Source organism: Nansenia antarctica (assembly GCF_963989245.1).
Source record: "Nansenia antarctica genome assembly, chromosome: 12".
Classification (NCBI taxonomy): domain Eukaryota; kingdom Metazoa; phylum Chordata; class Actinopteri; order Argentiniformes; family Microstomatidae; genus Nansenia; species Nansenia antarctica.
In genome coordinates, this window is record NC_137682.1 from 20,346,352 (window position 1) to 20,363,851 (window position 17,500).

The 17,500-nt window shown below is 44.9% G+C and overlaps 2 protein-coding genes across 2 annotated transcripts in view; both read right to left on the reverse strand.

Moving 5' to 3' along the window:
• Window positions 1–1,925, reverse strand: part of plxdc2b (plexin domain containing 2b) — a gene marked incomplete at both ends in the record, with an annotated part of 99,574 nt that extends 97,649 nt beyond the window's left edge. Inside the window, one exon of the mRNA XM_080542712.1 lies at window positions 1,838–1,925. Coding sequence (XP_080398838.1) covers window positions 1,838–1,925 — 88 coding nt within the window. The remainder of the gene's footprint in view (window positions 1–1,837) is intronic.
• An 8,967-nt stretch (window positions 1,926–10,892) lies between these two features.
• The window catches only part of malrd1 (MAM and LDL receptor class A domain containing 1), a gene marked incomplete at both ends in the record, with an annotated part of 81,083 nt that continues 74,475 nt past the window's right edge, over window positions 10,893–17,500 (reverse strand). Inside the window, 3 exons of the mRNA XM_080543628.1 lie at window positions 10,893–10,991; window positions 11,089–11,202; window positions 16,230–16,290. Of these exons, the coding sequence (XP_080399754.1) occupies window positions 10,893–10,991; window positions 11,089–11,202; window positions 16,230–16,290 (274 nt within the window). The remainder of the gene's footprint in view (window positions 10,992–11,088; window positions 11,203–16,229; window positions 16,291–17,500) is intronic.

Here is a 17,500-nt window from a genome sequence, read left to right on the forward strand (position 1 = left end):
ACGCAAGTTGTCAAAGAAAATCATGGTGGATTTTTCTCATATGGGGACAATTTTAGCATCACCACAGCGTCAGTGACTTCAGTGTCAGTGACTTGGTAAAAATGTCATATGCGCAAGACTAAATGTTGAAATAGCAGTAATACCACGTTCATTGATAAAATGGCATAAGGGATGGAAAGGGGGGATGGCAGTTTTAGAAGGGGGATGATTTTGACTGTTTTTATTTCAGGGGGGATGCCATCCCCCCTCATCCCCCCTCAACTTGAGTGCTGCCTATACTAATGTTGAGGTTGGACAACCTTGCTGTATTTGAGGGAAAAACTATTGTTGGAATCATAGATAGCTCTCCACTGATTCCATAACCTCTTCAGGAACAGTATATGACACTTTAATCCACAGCATTACCCCCCTGAGGGGAACACATCCTGGATCACATCCAGAGCATGAGCTCTTAATTAGTAAAGCAGTAATGTCAGATGATACAAAATGGTGGTTATTTATTTAGATTAAAGTGTTTGGCTGTTGAACTTAGAGGAGCAGAAGACTACCAGTCTGGTACAGGCTGTTCTAGGTTAATATAGACAGGGGGGGCAGAGATAAGAGCAACCCTCCCTTACCTGTCCTCTGCACCCTATCTATCTACCTACTCCACAATAGCACTTATAAGACTGGCCTCAGATCAGATAATACCAGGAGAGCGAAGACAGCGCTTACACTGAGGGAGGGACGGTCTCCTTCAGACGGTTAGAGACACTGGGTTGTAAATATCACATTGTTGTTCTGTTTTTTTCAATCATGAAGACATTTGATACATGAAAAGGCAATACAACCATCTCAAAGTCATATTCAAAGTGATAACCAATGACCAAACATTGCTATAGAATAGACGACATGATTGAACATTGAAAAAAGTAGTCCTAGAATAATTAATAAATAAGCAAGAATAAATCATAAAAACATCCTACACCCGTATACCCAAGTATTAATTTAATAGCCTCAATAGGGTGGTTGTCAGTTTGAGTCAGTGATATTGTGAAACAATCCGAGATAGCCTATATATAGCCGAATCGATCGCTGAAATAAAATGTTAAAATGCGGAGAACAATAGCACATCACACACACACACACACACACACACACACACACACACACACACACGCACACGCACACGCACACACGCACACGCACACGCACACACACACACACACACACACACACACACACACACACACACACACACACACACACAGACGGAGAGAGAGAGAGAGGGAGAGGGAGAGAGAGGGAGAGAGAGAGAGAGAGGGAGAGAGAGAGAGAGAGGGAGGGAGAGAGAGGGAGAGAGAGAGGGAGAGAGAGAGAGAGAGAGAGAGGGAGAGAGAGAGAGAGAGAGAGAGAGAGAGAGAGAGAGAGAGAGAGAGAGAGAGAGAGAGAGAGAGAGACACAATCTGGGAAATAATTTGTTCCAGGTAACAGCGCTTATGGCTGTGCACTTGATTTAGCAATGGCCGGGCACAATAACGCCTCTCACAAAATAGATAGCAAAAGTTGCCAGTAATACAATAACAGGCAAGGGGGTATGGTTCAACAATGACATTAGGCTATTATGCTAACTTCAACACTGTTGCAGTTTTATTATTGTTGCAAATGAGAATTGCTTTGATTGTGAAAACTGTGCAGTATTGTTTTACACAATGTATTACATAATGTCATACTTTGCTAATATAATTCACACATAAATAGAACGGATAGGGCAATCAAACGTTATTATATAAATATAGCGTACATGTTTTCCATATTGAATATTGAAACAAATAATAATAGAGGCATTGGGTCTTACCGCTTGTTGTCAGCTGAAACACATTTCCAAAGGATTGCAAAACTAAAAGAACTCCAACAATCAGGTCGAATGTCTTCACACCCGCCATATCCAAAAATCCAAAGACGATTGCAATGTTCCGCGTATTGTGGGGATGTCTATTTCATACACCAAAAATCGTTTAGTCGCTGTCTCCGTAACTCTTCCCTGAGTGTTGCTTTGCAGATCGCCTATTGCAGAGCCAAACCTGTCTGCGCTGTTCGCTGTTTCAGATGGTGATCAATACTAATTTTGGTGTTTTGTTGGTGTTAAGTGCGTCTGTGAGGGGGGTAAGCGAGACTTTGTGCATGTGCTTGTCCGAGCAGACCACCAAAAAAGCAACAAGGTTCAAAAGATTGGGGTCATCCTCCCGGCTCCGCACAGGTCTCACTCCAAGGAGAAGGAGGTGCGATGTGAGTTGCGCTCTGAGAGAGGACGGGTGCGCTCTGCCCCCCGCTCCTTCGTCACCAATTCGCCACCACCACCAATAGTGCTTTGGGTGTTAACAGTCAGGGCACAACCTGGAGTCCCCAACAATAGATCGCATGTGTCTGTTCGTGACGTTAGAATTATAAGGTTCTATCTCAATTTTTGTCTTTTTTTTATTTTATTTTTTTTACATAATCTGATCCATTAGGTGTTTAGTAATGCCGGTGTGATGTTATTTTTAAAATGTTGACATTTTTGAGTTAGTAATTCATAACATACAAAGGTTCCATCTCACCAAACATAATGGAATGTCACAACTTTGACGCTCAATATCTCTGAACTGCCCTAAACGGAGATAGAACCTTATCATTCTAAGCTCACGATGTGTCTGTTGACGCGCAAATTCAGTTTCAGTAATGTTGTCCATGCACCCCTCCAGAAACTGATAACTGGGTTAACCGACCCATGCCAAGGACTGGGCGAACTTTGACGTGAATCGTTACTTTCTGCTAATTATCAATGCTTATTAAATGTAATGACCAACAGTTTGATATCCGCTTCGATAAGCTATGTGGTCAATTCATTAATAATGGATTCCGCTCATATTGCGGAATCCAATCCGGTCTGTGTTTTACGCGTAGGACATGCGTGCGTTATTCTCCATCCACATAGGGCCAATACATTATTATGCGGGACGAATGAAACCTCAACTCTGCGGACGCACAGGTAACAATTGCGCCCTTAATTAGACGGTAATGGCGCCCTCTTTTGGAGAGTAAGTGGCCAATATCCCCCAAATGATATTATCAGCCACGGCGCTTTGGCCCTTCTAGTGGTACTGAGGCAAGAACCTCTTGGGTAACACTATGGGCCTACTTGAAGTTGCTGTTATAGGAATGTCAATGTAGCAACAGTGTTATTCCACTAGCAACGTTGTTTCAACATTAGTAACATGACTGCCTCATTATATTATGGAGCAGAGCAGTTTTTGTATTCACAAGAGATGATATAACGATTGTTACCACCTCTTGTAAGACTGAAGGAACTGTTAATGCTTATAATGAGCGTATCAAGACTGACGTTATTGTGAGTGCTGTACAAGATTGGATTGCACCACAGGATGATGTGGTTTTACCTTTTCATTGGCAGGCAGTCAGTACAGTATACCATCTGGCTGGCTGCGGGGTTGGAAAGCCTGTTGAGTTCTCTGCCAGGCGGCTCATGTTAGAGAGCGAGCCTTTGGGTCTAAGGTGGCAGCGGTCCATACCTTAGAACCCACCGTCTCTCTCCTCCTCTGTGGCTGGCTCTGGTTATGTTCAGGAAGGACAACTTGGACCACAGAAGGGTCCCAATTAAGACCCCCCCGCTATGGGAGTTCAGACGACTGTGTCTGAACCGGTCTGTACCGCACTCACGGAAAAGCTTTATGGAGCGTTGTTTTATTAAGTTTCATAAAGGGCTACTTTATTGGCGATTTGGATACTTAATGCTTTGGATACTTATGACTTTATTACTGTAGGATTACTTCTTTTACTTATTTACTTTACTTTTGTATCTGATTTTGTATCTGTATGCTGCAATGCCAATGTTGAACATTTGATAATCATTTAGTTTGTATATTATAGCTCAGGCCTCTCCAACACCGGTGCAGCAGGCCATTAACACAGCCCTGCTGTACAACAGATGTCCATAAGTCTGAGAACCCTGCAGGTAAACATTAATAGATGACTAATACACACCATATTGATTGGTTAAAGGTGCAACATGTCATTTTCAGTGTTGCTTTCCACCGTGACCACACTGAACATGTGAAAACCTGGATATGCTACATGTTACAACAATGGCAACTATGGTAGGCACGTTAAGGCCAGTGTTAAACCACTACCTAAGATTTTAGACTCTTTCTTTTGACCAATACAGCCCTCGCTAGCTTATCCTGATGTGATTTTGAAAGTGTAAGGATACTGGGTGTTAGAACGCACATATCTAGGAAAAGTCATGAAATGAGGATCCTGAAAGTCAAATGACGCCACCCATGGCTGTTCTAGTGTTAACCATGTCCATCTAGTCATGACTTCACTATATGATGTCTGTGCCGAACACTGACAGAACCACACACAGTGTCCACATCCAGCCCACCGACACTCCGTTTCATATCTAGACAGAACAGAAAGGTGCAGCACACAGAACACAGTGACTGCCAGCCACGCCAGTGCAGTGGCGCTAAAGGGATTTGTTACCAGAAGACAGAAAGCTGCATTAAGTGAAAGCAGCTTGTGTTTCTGTGCCCGGCCCAGTAAGTGTGTGTGACAACTAAGTGTCGCTGAGCGAGGGGAGTGGTGAGTGAATTTCACTTTGAGAGCTTTGAGAAATGGAGGCTTCGTACCCACACCTGGGAAGGGCTGGTGGAGACTTAACAAGTCTGGGTTGGCTTGTTTAGTTTGTTCAAGGGTAGTGCCTGGGGCCGGTTGCATAAAGATAGACCCCGTCTTAGACTTAGATCTCACTTTAAGTCAGTCTTGCTATAGACTCTAACATTTTTTCCTGTTGCATAAAGCTAGCCTATGAGTGACTAAGGTAAGACTGACTTAGATAGCCTGTTAGCTAGCCACTAGCCCTGACTCGTTCCCATAGCAACACAGCTCTTAATTCAAGTTTAGCCAGGGGGGAAGGAGGCTAACGTTCTAACCTCAAAATAAGTCAGTCTTATTTTTTATGCAACAGGCAGTCTTAATTAGACTGGTCTAACCTGAGAATATAAAACTAGTTTAAGGCTTAGACCAGTCTTAATCTATGTTTATGAGAATATAAGACTAGTCTAAGGCTTCGACCAGTCTTAATCTATGTTTATGAGAATATAAGACTAGTCTAAGGCTTAGACCAGTCTTAATCTATGTTTATGAGAATATAAGACTAGTCTAAGGCTTAGACCAGTCTTAATCTATGTTTATGCAACCGGCCCCTGGAGTTCTCAAATGAGAAGGGAAACCGTTGAAGGGGATGTCGTTGTTGTGATTCATTTCTTTCACTTCAAACCGGTTAGTCTCACATCCTCTTTCTCTCATCTGCTGTATGGATAGATAGACACACACACACACAGGAGCCTACATAGATAATCACATAAAAAATAAGTTTTGTCGGTCAATGTATCCACCCATAAAAAGAAGGATTTGGACACATGTACAGTGGCTCATTTGAGCCATAAAGCTGATTGTGTGGTCCAATAACAGGAGTGACTTCACGCAGTGGCCTGGGCATAATAGGATTTAGTTCTCGTCAATGTGGCTGACCTAAGTCAGAGCGCCGTGCCAAGACGCCTGCTCGACCAGAGGCTGTATATCTCTCTCCGCTGCTGAGAAAGCACTTCTCCCTTCTCTCTCTTTCTCTCTCTCTCTCTCTCCCCCCGTCATGCTTTTTCTCTCCCCCCTCACGCACTCTCTCTCTCTCTCTCTCTCTCTCTCTCTCTCTCTCTCCCCTCGCTCCTTTTCTTTTTCTTCTCCCCCTTTGTAAATCACTTCTCTTTTCAAGTAGTTAAATCATCACACAGTGGTTGAGATGTGGTGGTCACCCAGTTCCTTCAGAGGGCTGCTTTAAATCACTGTGTTCCACAGCGCTAGCAGGGCAAAAGCCACAGTGGTCACAGTGGCCAGGTCACAAGTCTTAGTTAGTTTCTCTTTCTTTTCCCCTTCCCCTTCCTCTCTTTCTTTGTCCATCTCTCTCTCTCTCTCTCTCTCTCTCTCTCTCTCTCTCTCTCTCTCTCTCTCTTCCCCCCCCCCCCCCTCTCTCTCTCTCTCTCTCTCTCTCTCTGCCTCTCTATCCATTTCTGTAACATACACTCACCAAACACTTTATTAGGAACACTATACTAATACTGGGTAGGGCCTGCCTTTGCTCTCAAAACAGCCTAAATTCTTTGTGGAATTGATTCCACAAGATGTTGGAAACATTCCTTTGAGATTCTGATGACATAATTGCACCATGCAATTCCTGCAGATCTTTAAGGTGCACTTTCAAGCTGTGAATCTCCTGATCTACCACATCTCATCTTATTGGATTCAGATCCACTGAAGAACATAGATAGATAAAGAAATAGATAGATAGATAAAAGCGTCTACAAAAGTATGTAAATTGTCATGTTCATGAAACCAGTTTGAGTCGACTTTTGCTTTGTGACATGGTGCATTATCATGCTGGAAGTAGCCATTAGAAGATGGGAACATTGTGGCCATGAAGGGATGCACATGGTCACCAACAATACTCAAATAGGCTGTGGCATTTAAGAGCTATCTGATTGGTATTTATGGGCCCAAAGTGTGTCAAGTAAACATTCCCCACACCATTACCCCACCTCCACCAGCTTGGACTGTTGACAGGTTTTCGTGAGTGTATTTGCTCTCTCCTCTTTGAAGGAGGGAGGTCAGTGATTCATTCAATTAACTTTTGCTAGAGGCCACAATTTATCTTTGAAATAATTAAATAAAAATGAGAATGAATTAGATCAAATAGAATTAATTAAATCCTCACACTAAAACTCTCCTCGGGGTAGCCTTCCAGCTATTCATGAGCATCCCGACCTCCAGGAACATCAGTTGTGAAAAGAGAGAAGTGAGGTTTTCAGTAACATTAAGTCCTTCTGGTTTTCACCCCACTGGTGAGTGTTAATTTTCCAGAGTCTATTTATTGTTTGGGATCGGGTCCTACTTGGTGAGTCGCCGCGACGTGTTTATGGCCCTTGGCTCGGGTGATAGCAGGCAGAAAACAGGGAGTGTGTGGCAGTCACAGCTATGGAGCGCCACCCACTAAAAAACATGCTAATGACGGTTAGCCACTAAACTGAACAAGGTCGGCTCTGTCTTGTTATTTCCATTTTGTCGTTGGTAGCTGCCCACTATTAGCTTTTCCGCTATACTACAGGGAATATTCGCCAAGCCTGAGTATATCATTCTGCCCGCTTGAGTGGAGATGGAAAAACTAGATGCACGTGTGGCTCGCTTGGGGAAATAGGCGGCTGTTTCAAGAGCCCAATCTGAGAGTGGAACAACGTCGTTGATGCAACGTCGATTTCTTAGCACGCATATATAACAGGAAAGAACACAAAAACACAACCCTAACAGTATGGCATACAACACAACGTAGCCCCCAAAATAGCCCCCGCTTCCTCAAAGGGACAATCAGTTATTCCAGTAATGTAGCCTAACAGTATTCCTTTGGAGAAACATACTGAGTGAGCTGCACAGCGACGGCAACGGCTCCTATTGATCTCAGTTGATGGATCTCACTTGAGCAATTAAATTGTTCGTCTAATCCACAGCCAAACAAACTGTCCTCTACCCACCATTACATAGCATTCAATCACTGTCAGGACCCGTTCGCCTGCCTCTCTGAGCAAAACAAAGAATGGTAAACCTCAAAATCACCTTCATTAAGGGAATGTTTGAAGATCTATTGACTTCTTTGTCTTCTATTTAGAGAGTTAATCAAGCAGTCCGGGACAATGGGAGTCTGCAAGCGGGAGCAGTGAAAGCACATCAATATTTAATGCACGCTGAAGCGGATTGTAATTGCACACGCACAACCACAATAAAGCAATTCACATTTCTTCTGAAGATATGATTAACCTTTAGAGGGGCAGATAAAGAGCTTGTAAAAAGGGGACTGGAAACCTTTCTGTGAGTTCTGTATTTATTTCATCATCCTCCAGCAAGTAGCAGAGGGTAGGAGCCCCCCAATCACAAGTATCCCTGGGGTGTTGCTAGCGCCTTCCTAGCGCTGTCCTCCTATCATATCCTGTCGTAGTTGTTTGTTCTTTGCAGCAGACACCTGTGGAGCGTCTTCACAGGGGGCAGTAGGGTTGCAGAACGGTCAGAGGACGCTCACACACGCACACACACACACACACGCACACACACACACACACACACACACACACACACACACACACACACACACACACACACACACGCACACACACGACGGTCAAAGGACGCCCTGAGCTGGCGAGAGCATCCACGCTCACTGAATACTGATGAGGCATGACATATCATTTGTGTCTATAGAATAGACTCTATACCCGTGGTTCTCAAACCTCTCCTCGGGGACCCCCGACCGCTCCACATATTTGATCTGTTCCACCCCCAGCACGCCTGATTCAATGAATAAAGTACAAATCATAAACTTGATTAGTCGAATCAGGTGTGCTGGTGGCGGAACAGATCAAATCTGTGGAGCGGCTGGGGGGTCCCCGAGGAGAGGTTTGAGAACCACTGCTCTATTACCCAGGAGGCCCCGGTGAGGAAGGGCAAAACCAACTGTCGACCAGTGAGAACCAAGAGAGGTAGAGTAGTATGTATGTAGATTTGACGTTGGTCGACCGGGGAGCCCTGAAACAGGTCACTTCACTGTCAAAGAAGAAGGAGATGGAGTTGGCGTAAAACTGAGAGACAGCCGGTCTGCGGCCTAACCACGGGCAGACACCCAGACACCCACCAGGGTGTTGTAAGTATGCACTTAAAAACGCTCTCCTAACAGCTTGTTTCAGAGGAGGCATCAGAGCCAAGCTGATTTCAAGGTCGTTAGGGTTACCATTTCAAATCGACCAGCCTTTTAGGTTATAAAGTAAAGTATATAGAGTTCCCTCCATCACTAACATGATTGTAAATAAACAATAGCCACAGTAGAGAAAAAAAAGAAAAAAAAGGGCTGACCACTCTTTCTTTATGAAGAGGCATGGTGGTCAACATGGGGGGGACAATGGATCCTGTATGCTGGCCACTCTACCAGCGCTCCTCTGTCCCATTCAGCACAGTGAATAACGACGCTTCCAGAGAGCCACGGGCGGGGCTCCCAGAGACAAAAACAGAGGGAGGAGAGAAAGGAGGTATAGCTAGCTGGGGGGGGGGGGAAACCCCCTATGGCTGCACTTTCCCCCGATCAGCTGAGAGTCACGTGGGGAGTGTGGGGAAGGTAGGCGAAGCAGAGGGGAAGGTGGGGTGTGTGTCTGTGTGTGTGTGGGGGGGGGGGGGGAGGGGGCAGTGTTGTTTGTGACTCGTTGTTGTTTTGTTAGGTCAAATGTCACCGTGGCGAGACAAACACAAACACTGATGCAGCGACTGCTGAGAGAAAAGGCTGAGCTGGTATTTTTGGTAATTCAGGGAGGGGGGGGGGGTAGAGGAGGGGAGGGAGAGAGGGATGGAGGGAGAGAGAGAGAGAGAGAGAGAGAGAGAGAGAGAGAGAGAGAGAGAGAGAGAGAGAGAGAGAGAGAGAGAGAGAGGGGGTGGGGGATGATGATGATGATGCCCTTGAGGTTATTGACGTAGGCACTCATGTTGCTAAGGTGGAGATTATCATAGAGCCTGCATAGACAGAATACAGACATACAGTATGGACAGACACACAGGCTCCGGATGAATTACACTGTAAGGCACAGCGAAGGCAAATCGATAGACCTGGTGTTAACGAAGGAGAGAGGGTAAACATCCATCATAAGGCACGGGCTAGTAAATAGAACAGCAGTTAAACCGTGCCAATGCTGACAAAGTCGATACTGTTACACCATGGCCCCTCTCACTGGACAGGGGGCATTTTCCATGACCAAACTAAACAGCTCGGGGTTTGAATACGTAGAAGAGTAGTCTCCTATGGTGGATAACAGGATGGCACATCAACGCTAACCCTGGCATGTGCTGATATCTCTGCCGTTCCAGGGAGGGAGAAAGCCCTGGAAACAGGAAATTGGCACGTGATGTGTGTCGAGATGTGTCCTTCGCTACGAATCGGTTGAGACATCATCGTTGGAAGGAGGAAAGTGAATTGAAAAAGAAATGAAGCGATTAAATCGTCGTTCTCTTCCCATAAAAATCACACACAGTCTATCAAACCCATGGCAAGGAGAGAGAAAAACAATGAAGCAAAATGCTTTCTGTCAATAATGGGATTTATCTGACGATTCCTCCATGAATGTGTTTTTGGAGTCCTCGAGCCTGCGAGCTCTAAGCCAACCTATTCCAGCCTAAATTGTTTTTGGTTTTTGGTACTTGGTTGCTAGATGCGAGACCTGATATGGTAATTGGAGGGAGTATTTGGACTCTGGTCCCACAGAGGAGGCCAGTAACAGCAGATATTAGAGGCCATAAAACAGGGCAATAAAAACAGAGAGATTGTTGGTTTGACTACAGCAACCACAATCCAACAGGGCACGACCCAAACAGAGGTAATATAAAACGCTGGCAATAAAGTACCCATTATCAAATGCAATGTCGCTTTTTGACAATGTGCATCCTTTTATTACCATACCACGATTCAATTCAAACTCATCTGATTGAATTTTGATTTGAAATGCCGTCAAAGTGAAGAGGAATCAATGCAGATATATCTAGCCTAAATGAATGGTGTATTGGATCTAAATTACATTTGATCTGGGATTCGAGCAACATGTGCTGCCTCTCTGGTGTTCCCTAGTGTGGCAACACATAAACCATGCACTGGACATGATGTCAGGACAGGAAGTGACTTGTTCTTTGATGGTGATACAGTGAATGTGGAGCAGTGTGTGTACAGTGTGTGTGCAGTGTGTGTACAGTGTGTGTGCAGTGTGTGTACACTGTGGTGTTTATGGCTCTGAGCTTCTGCAGTCGGACCCGTTGTCTGCAGAAGGACACTGGTACAGAGGGTTGGGGAATGACAGCTTGGCATCCCTCCGGAATGGCCCCTAGACACACACACACATGCACAGTTAGGGTCATCACTATACCTCCACATACAGTTAGGGTAAAGGTCAGAGGTCAGAGAGACAGTGTGTGTTGTACACCTACCTCCACGTCCCTCCTCCAGGGGTACACACTGATGGACAGCCCAGGAGCCTCAGTGCTCTTGGGGTTAACCTGAGGGCACGCCCTGGGCCACACACCCAGGGAGGGCAGCTGAAGAGAGAGAGACATACAGCACAGTGAGAGACAGAGCGAGAGACATACAGCACAGTGAGAGACAGAGAGAGAGAGACATACAGCACAGTGAGAGACAGAGAGAGAGACATACAGCACAGAGAGAGAGACATACAGCACAGTGAGAGACAGAGAGAGAGACATACAGCACAGTGAGAGACAGAGAGAGAGACATACAGCACAGTGAGAGACAGAGAGAGAGACATACAGCACAGTGAGAGAGAGAGAGAGAGAGACATACAGCACAGTGAGAGACAGAGAGAGAGAGAGACATACAGCACAGTGAGAGACAGAGAGAGAGACATACAGCACAGTGAGAGACAGAGAGAGAGACATACAGCACAGTGAGAGACAGAGAGAGAGACATACAGCACAGTGAGAGACAGAGAGAGAGACATACAGCACAGTGAGAGACAGAGAGAGAGACATACAGCACAGTGAGAGACAGAGAGAGAGACATACAGCACAGTGAGAGACAGAGAGAGAGAGACATACAGCACAGTGAGAGACAGAGCGAGAGACATACAGCACAGTGAGAGACAGAGAGAGAGACATACAGCACAGTGAGAGACAGAAGAGAGAGAGACATACAGCACAGTGAGAGACAGAGAGAGAGAGACATACAGCACAGTGAGAGACAGAGAGAGAGAGACATACAGCACAGTGAGAGACAGAGAGAGAGAGACATACAGCACAGTGAGAGACAGAGAGAGAGACATACAGCACAGTGAGAGACAGAGAGAGAGAGACATACAGCACAGTGAGAGACAGAGAGAGAGACATACAGCACAGAGAGAGAGACATACAGCACAGTGAGAGACAGAGAGAGAGACATACAGCACAGTGAGAGACAGAGAGAGAGACATACAGCACAGTGAGAGACAGAGAGAGAGACATACAGCACAGTGAGAGAGAGAGAGAGAGAGACATACAGCACAGTGAGAGACAGAGAGAGAGAGAGACATACAGCACAGTGAGAGACAGAGAGAGAGACATACAGCACAGTGAGAGACAGAGAGAGAGACATACAGCACAGTGAGAGACAGAGAGAGAGACATACAGCACAGTGAGAGACAGAGAGAGAGACATACAGCACAGTGAGAGACAGAGAGAGAGACATACAGCACAGTGAGAGACAGAGAGAGAGAGACATACAGCACAGTGAGAGACAGAGAGAGAGAGACATACAGCACAGTGAGAGACAGAGAGAGAGACATACAGCACAGTGAGAGACAGAGAGAGAGACATACAGCACAGTGAGAGACAGAGAGAGAGAGACATACAGCACAGTGAGAGACAGAGAGAGAGAGACATACAGCACAGTGAGAGACAGAGAGAGAGAGACATACAGCACAGTGAGAGACAGAGAGAGAGAGACATACAGCACAGTGAGAGACAGAGAGAGAGACATACAGCACAGTGAGAGACAGAGAGAGAGACATACAGCACAGTGAGAGACAGAGAGAGAGACATACAGCACAGTGAGAGACAGAGAGAGAGACATACAGCACAGTGAGAGACAGAGAGAGAGAGACATACAGCACAGTGAGAGACAGAGAGAGAGACATACAGCACAGTGAGAGACAGAGAGAGAGACATACAGCACAGTGAGAGACAGAGAGAGAGACATACAGCACAGTGAGAGACAGAGAGAGAGAGACATACAGCACAGTGAGAGACAGAGAGAGAGACATACAGCACAGTGAGAGACAGAGAGAGAGACATACAGCACAGTGAGAGACAGAGAGAGAGACATACAGCACAGTGAGAGACAGAGAGAGAGACATACAGCACAGTGAGAGACAGAGAGAGAGACATACAGCACAGTGAGAGACAGAGAGAGAGACATACAGCACAGTGAGAGACAGAGAGAGAGACATACAGCACAGTGAGAGACAGAGAGAGAGAGACATACAGCACAGTGAGAGACAGAGAGAGAGAGACATACAGCACAGTGAGAGACAGAGAGAGAGAGACATACAGCACAGTGAGAGACAGAGAGAGAGACATACAGCACAGTGAGAGACAGAGAGAGAGAGACATACAGCACAGTGAGAGACAGAGAGAGAGACATACAGCACAGTGAGAGACAGAGAGAGAGACATACAGCACAGTGAGAGACAGAGAGAGAGACATACAGCACAGTGAGAGACAGAGAGAGAGACATACAGCACAGTGAGAGACAGAGAGAGAGACATACAGCACAGTGAGAGACAGAGAGAGAGACATACAGCACAGTGAGAGACAGAGAGAGAGACATACAGCACAGTGAGAGACAGAGAGAGAGAGACATACAGCACAGTGAGAGACAGAGAGAGAGACATACAGCACAGTGAGAGACAGAGAGAGAGACATACAGCACAGTGAGAGACAGAGAGAGAGACATACAGCACAGTGAGAGACAGAGAGAGAGACATACAGATACAGCACAGTGAGAGACAGAGAGAGAGACATACAGCACAGTGAGAGACAGAGAGAGAGACATACAGCACAGTGAGAGACAGAGAGAGAGACATACAGCACAGTGAGAGACAGAGAGAGAGACATACAGCACAGTGAGAGACAGAGAGAGAGACATACAGCACAGTGAGAGACAGAGAGAGACATACAGCACAGTGAGAGACAGAGAGAGAGACATACAGCACAGTGAGAGACAGAGAGAGAGACATACAGCACAGTGAGAGACAGAGAGAGAGACATACAGCACAGTGAGAGACAGAGAGAGAGAGACATACAGCACAGTGAGAGACAGAGAGAGAGACATACAGCACAGTGAGAGACAGAGAGAGAGACATACAGCACAGTGAGAGACAGAGAGAGAGAGACATACAGCACAGTGAGAGACAGAGAGAGACATACAGCACAGTGAGAGACAGAGAGAGAGAGACATACAGCACAGTGAGAGACAGAGAGAGAGAGACATACAGCACAGTGAGAGACAGAGAGAGAGAGACATACAGCACAGTGAGAGACAGAGAGAGAGAGACATACAGCACAGTGAGAGACAGAGAGAGACATACAGCACAGTGAGAGACAGAGAGAGAGACATACAGCACAGTGAGAGACAGAGAGAGAGACATACAGCACAGTGAGAGACAGAGAGAGAGACATACAGCACAGTGAGAGACAGAGAGAGAGAGAGACATACAGCACAGTGAGAGACAGAGAGAGACATACAGCACAGTGAGAGACAGAGAGAGAGACATACAGCACAGTGAGAGACAGAGAGAGAGACATACAGCACAGTGAGAGACAGAGAGAGAGACATACAGCACAGTGAGAGACAGAGAGAGAGACATACAGCACAGTGAGAGACAGAGAGAGAGACATACAGCACAGTGAGAGACAGAGAGAGACATACAGCACAGTGAGAGACAGAGAGAGAGACATACAGCACAGTGAGAGACAGAGAGAGAGAGACATACAGCACAGTGAGAGACAGAGAGAGAGACATACAGCACAGTGAGAGACAGAGAGAGAGACATACAGCACAGTGAGAGACAGAGAGAGAGACATACAGCACAGTGAGAGACAGAGGGGGAACCAGACGTAGCTACGTAATCATATGACCCAAAATCTATTTTTAAAAAGTAGAGCATTCTCAAATAAAAACATAGCCTTTTCAGCTTCTTTTCAGAGTTCTTCAGCAAAGAAACTGTGACTATGCAGATTTTTCCATTAAAACATCATTCATCTATCCTATGAGCAAAAAGATATCTTTTAAAAGTAGAGGACTCTCAAATAGAAACATAGCCTTTTCACCTTTTCACAGTTCTTCAACAAAGAAACTGTGACTATGCAGACTTTGTTCTCCATTAAACCATCATTCATGTTTGTATCTCAGAGTGCTGGCTAGCTGATGGGATCAACCCTGGGCTAGACAGCACCCAAAATACTTGTTTTAATTTGAATAAAAACTGCACTCTCTTTTTCCTTTTAAGGAGGTAAAAAATAGAGGATCCACAGCGAATAAAAAGGAACTTGACAACTGTTTGGTGTTTGAGATGATTCATTCTTAGACGGCAAGCGTTGCCCAATTTAATTTAGCTTGACCTAAGCCTATAATCACTCTTTTGACTTCATTTTGGTTTCTAAAAGTAGACCTACAGCACGGTATGTCATTAAACAGTGTGAGATGATAATGATCATGTTTCACAGGGAAATCAGTCATCATCTATCCGCCGTGGCGCATCAGAACGCCCTCAGTGTTCCTCCTCAGTGTAGGTCAGTGAGTGTTAGGTCCCTGCCTGGGTGGAGATATACTGCACAGTGGAGTCTAGTACGCTGTGTGCACCTCAGACTGCTTCTTTACTGCAGCAAAGAACTCGCCTGTGTGCACACACACACACACACACACACACACACACACACACACACACACACACACACACACACCCACGCACATTCAATACACATAGTGCACATGACCCAGACAATTACTCTCATTTTATCACTCCCCAACACTATACATGCATATATTATATGGACACACACACACACACACACATACACACACACAGCACTATAAACACACTTCATAAAATGGCCGATATCTCCTGAGTGAAATTGCTGTGATGGTATCTGCTCTCCTGCAGGGTCACTGTGGTCGCGTAGGAGAGCTCCAACAGACTGATAGAGCAGCCTCACGAACACACACACACACACACACACACACACACACACACACACATACACATACACATACATATACACAATCTCTCACACACACACACACACACACAATCTCACACACACACACACACACACAATCACACACACAATCACACACACGATCACACACTTAATGGCACACACAATCACTGATCTTAAATAAATGGCACTGGCTCAGACATTCTTACCACAATGACCTCTAGTCATGTCCCTTACAGTCATGTCCATCAACACAGTGGGGTGTAATCAGGACATGTTTATGAATCACATTAAAAGATGATGCTTTCAGAGTGATGTACAAAGGAGATTGATAAGACATAAGCGAACACTCTCACCATAGCCCTCCAGTCATAAGCTGGGTTATCCATCAGCCCATAGTCCATCAGGTTAGGCTTTCTGGAGAACCAACACAATAATAACCATCATCATCACGATTATCATCATCATCATCATTAACTTCACCATCATCATCGTCGTCGTCGTCATCATCATCATCATCACCATCATCATCATCATTAACTTCACCATCATCATCATCGTCGTCATCATCATCATCATGACCTATCATCATCACCATCATCAACTTCACCATCATCATAACCTATCATTATCATCATCATCATCATTAACCCTTGTGTGGTGTTCGGGTCAACTGGACCCGTTTTACATTTTTACTTAAAGAGAAATGGTACAAGAATACATTTTATCAATATGAAACTCCATGGCCTTGGCTTATTTTCTATGATAAAATGTAAAAGTGAAAAAAAAATGCACAGAGACACACAGAAACATACACACACTCACACTGACACTCACTCACTCACACACCTCTGCTCTGGCTTTCCCACGCCAAGAAGCCGTCTGCTCTCACACTTTTTACCCTATGAAGTGCAACATTGTAAACATTTTTACATTTTCTTGCACTGAGGTACACGCACTGTCACATTCTGTGCTTCATGTGTTGTGTAGATAGGCATACCCATGAACACACAATTGTAGCCAGTGATATCTCAGAATTATTTGGGATCTGGCTTTCCCACGCCAAGAAGCCGTCTGCTCTCACACTTTTTACCCTATGAAGTGCAACATTGTAAACATTTTTAAATGTTCTTGCACTGAGGTACACGCACTGTCACATTCTGTGCTTCATGTGTTGTGTAGATAGGCATACCCATGAACACAATTGTAGCCAGTGATATCTCAGAATTATTTGGGATTTTTCAGACAATACTGTATTTCGACAGTGACAGTGAAAACAGTGTACATTCCGTTCGTGTTTTGTGATTCAGCATTTGCAGACATTTTTGAGAGTTGTATTTCATAGCTATTGGCAAAAACAATCTTAGTTTGGTTCTTTCATTTCTATTCTTGTTCATCACCTGTATTTTCTTTACAGCTTTGATTATAATTAGATAAATGTGAAATTCAATTGAGAATATAAATTCTAAATAATAAAGAGCAATGAAAACATTGTTTCATTAACATTTTTCCTAGATAAGTTTGATTTATGACACTTTATTATAGTGGATTTTGCATTTTCAAAGTTAGGGGCATCATGTGCGTAAAAACGCTTCTACTCATCATGCTGTCATTCGGTCCCACCTAT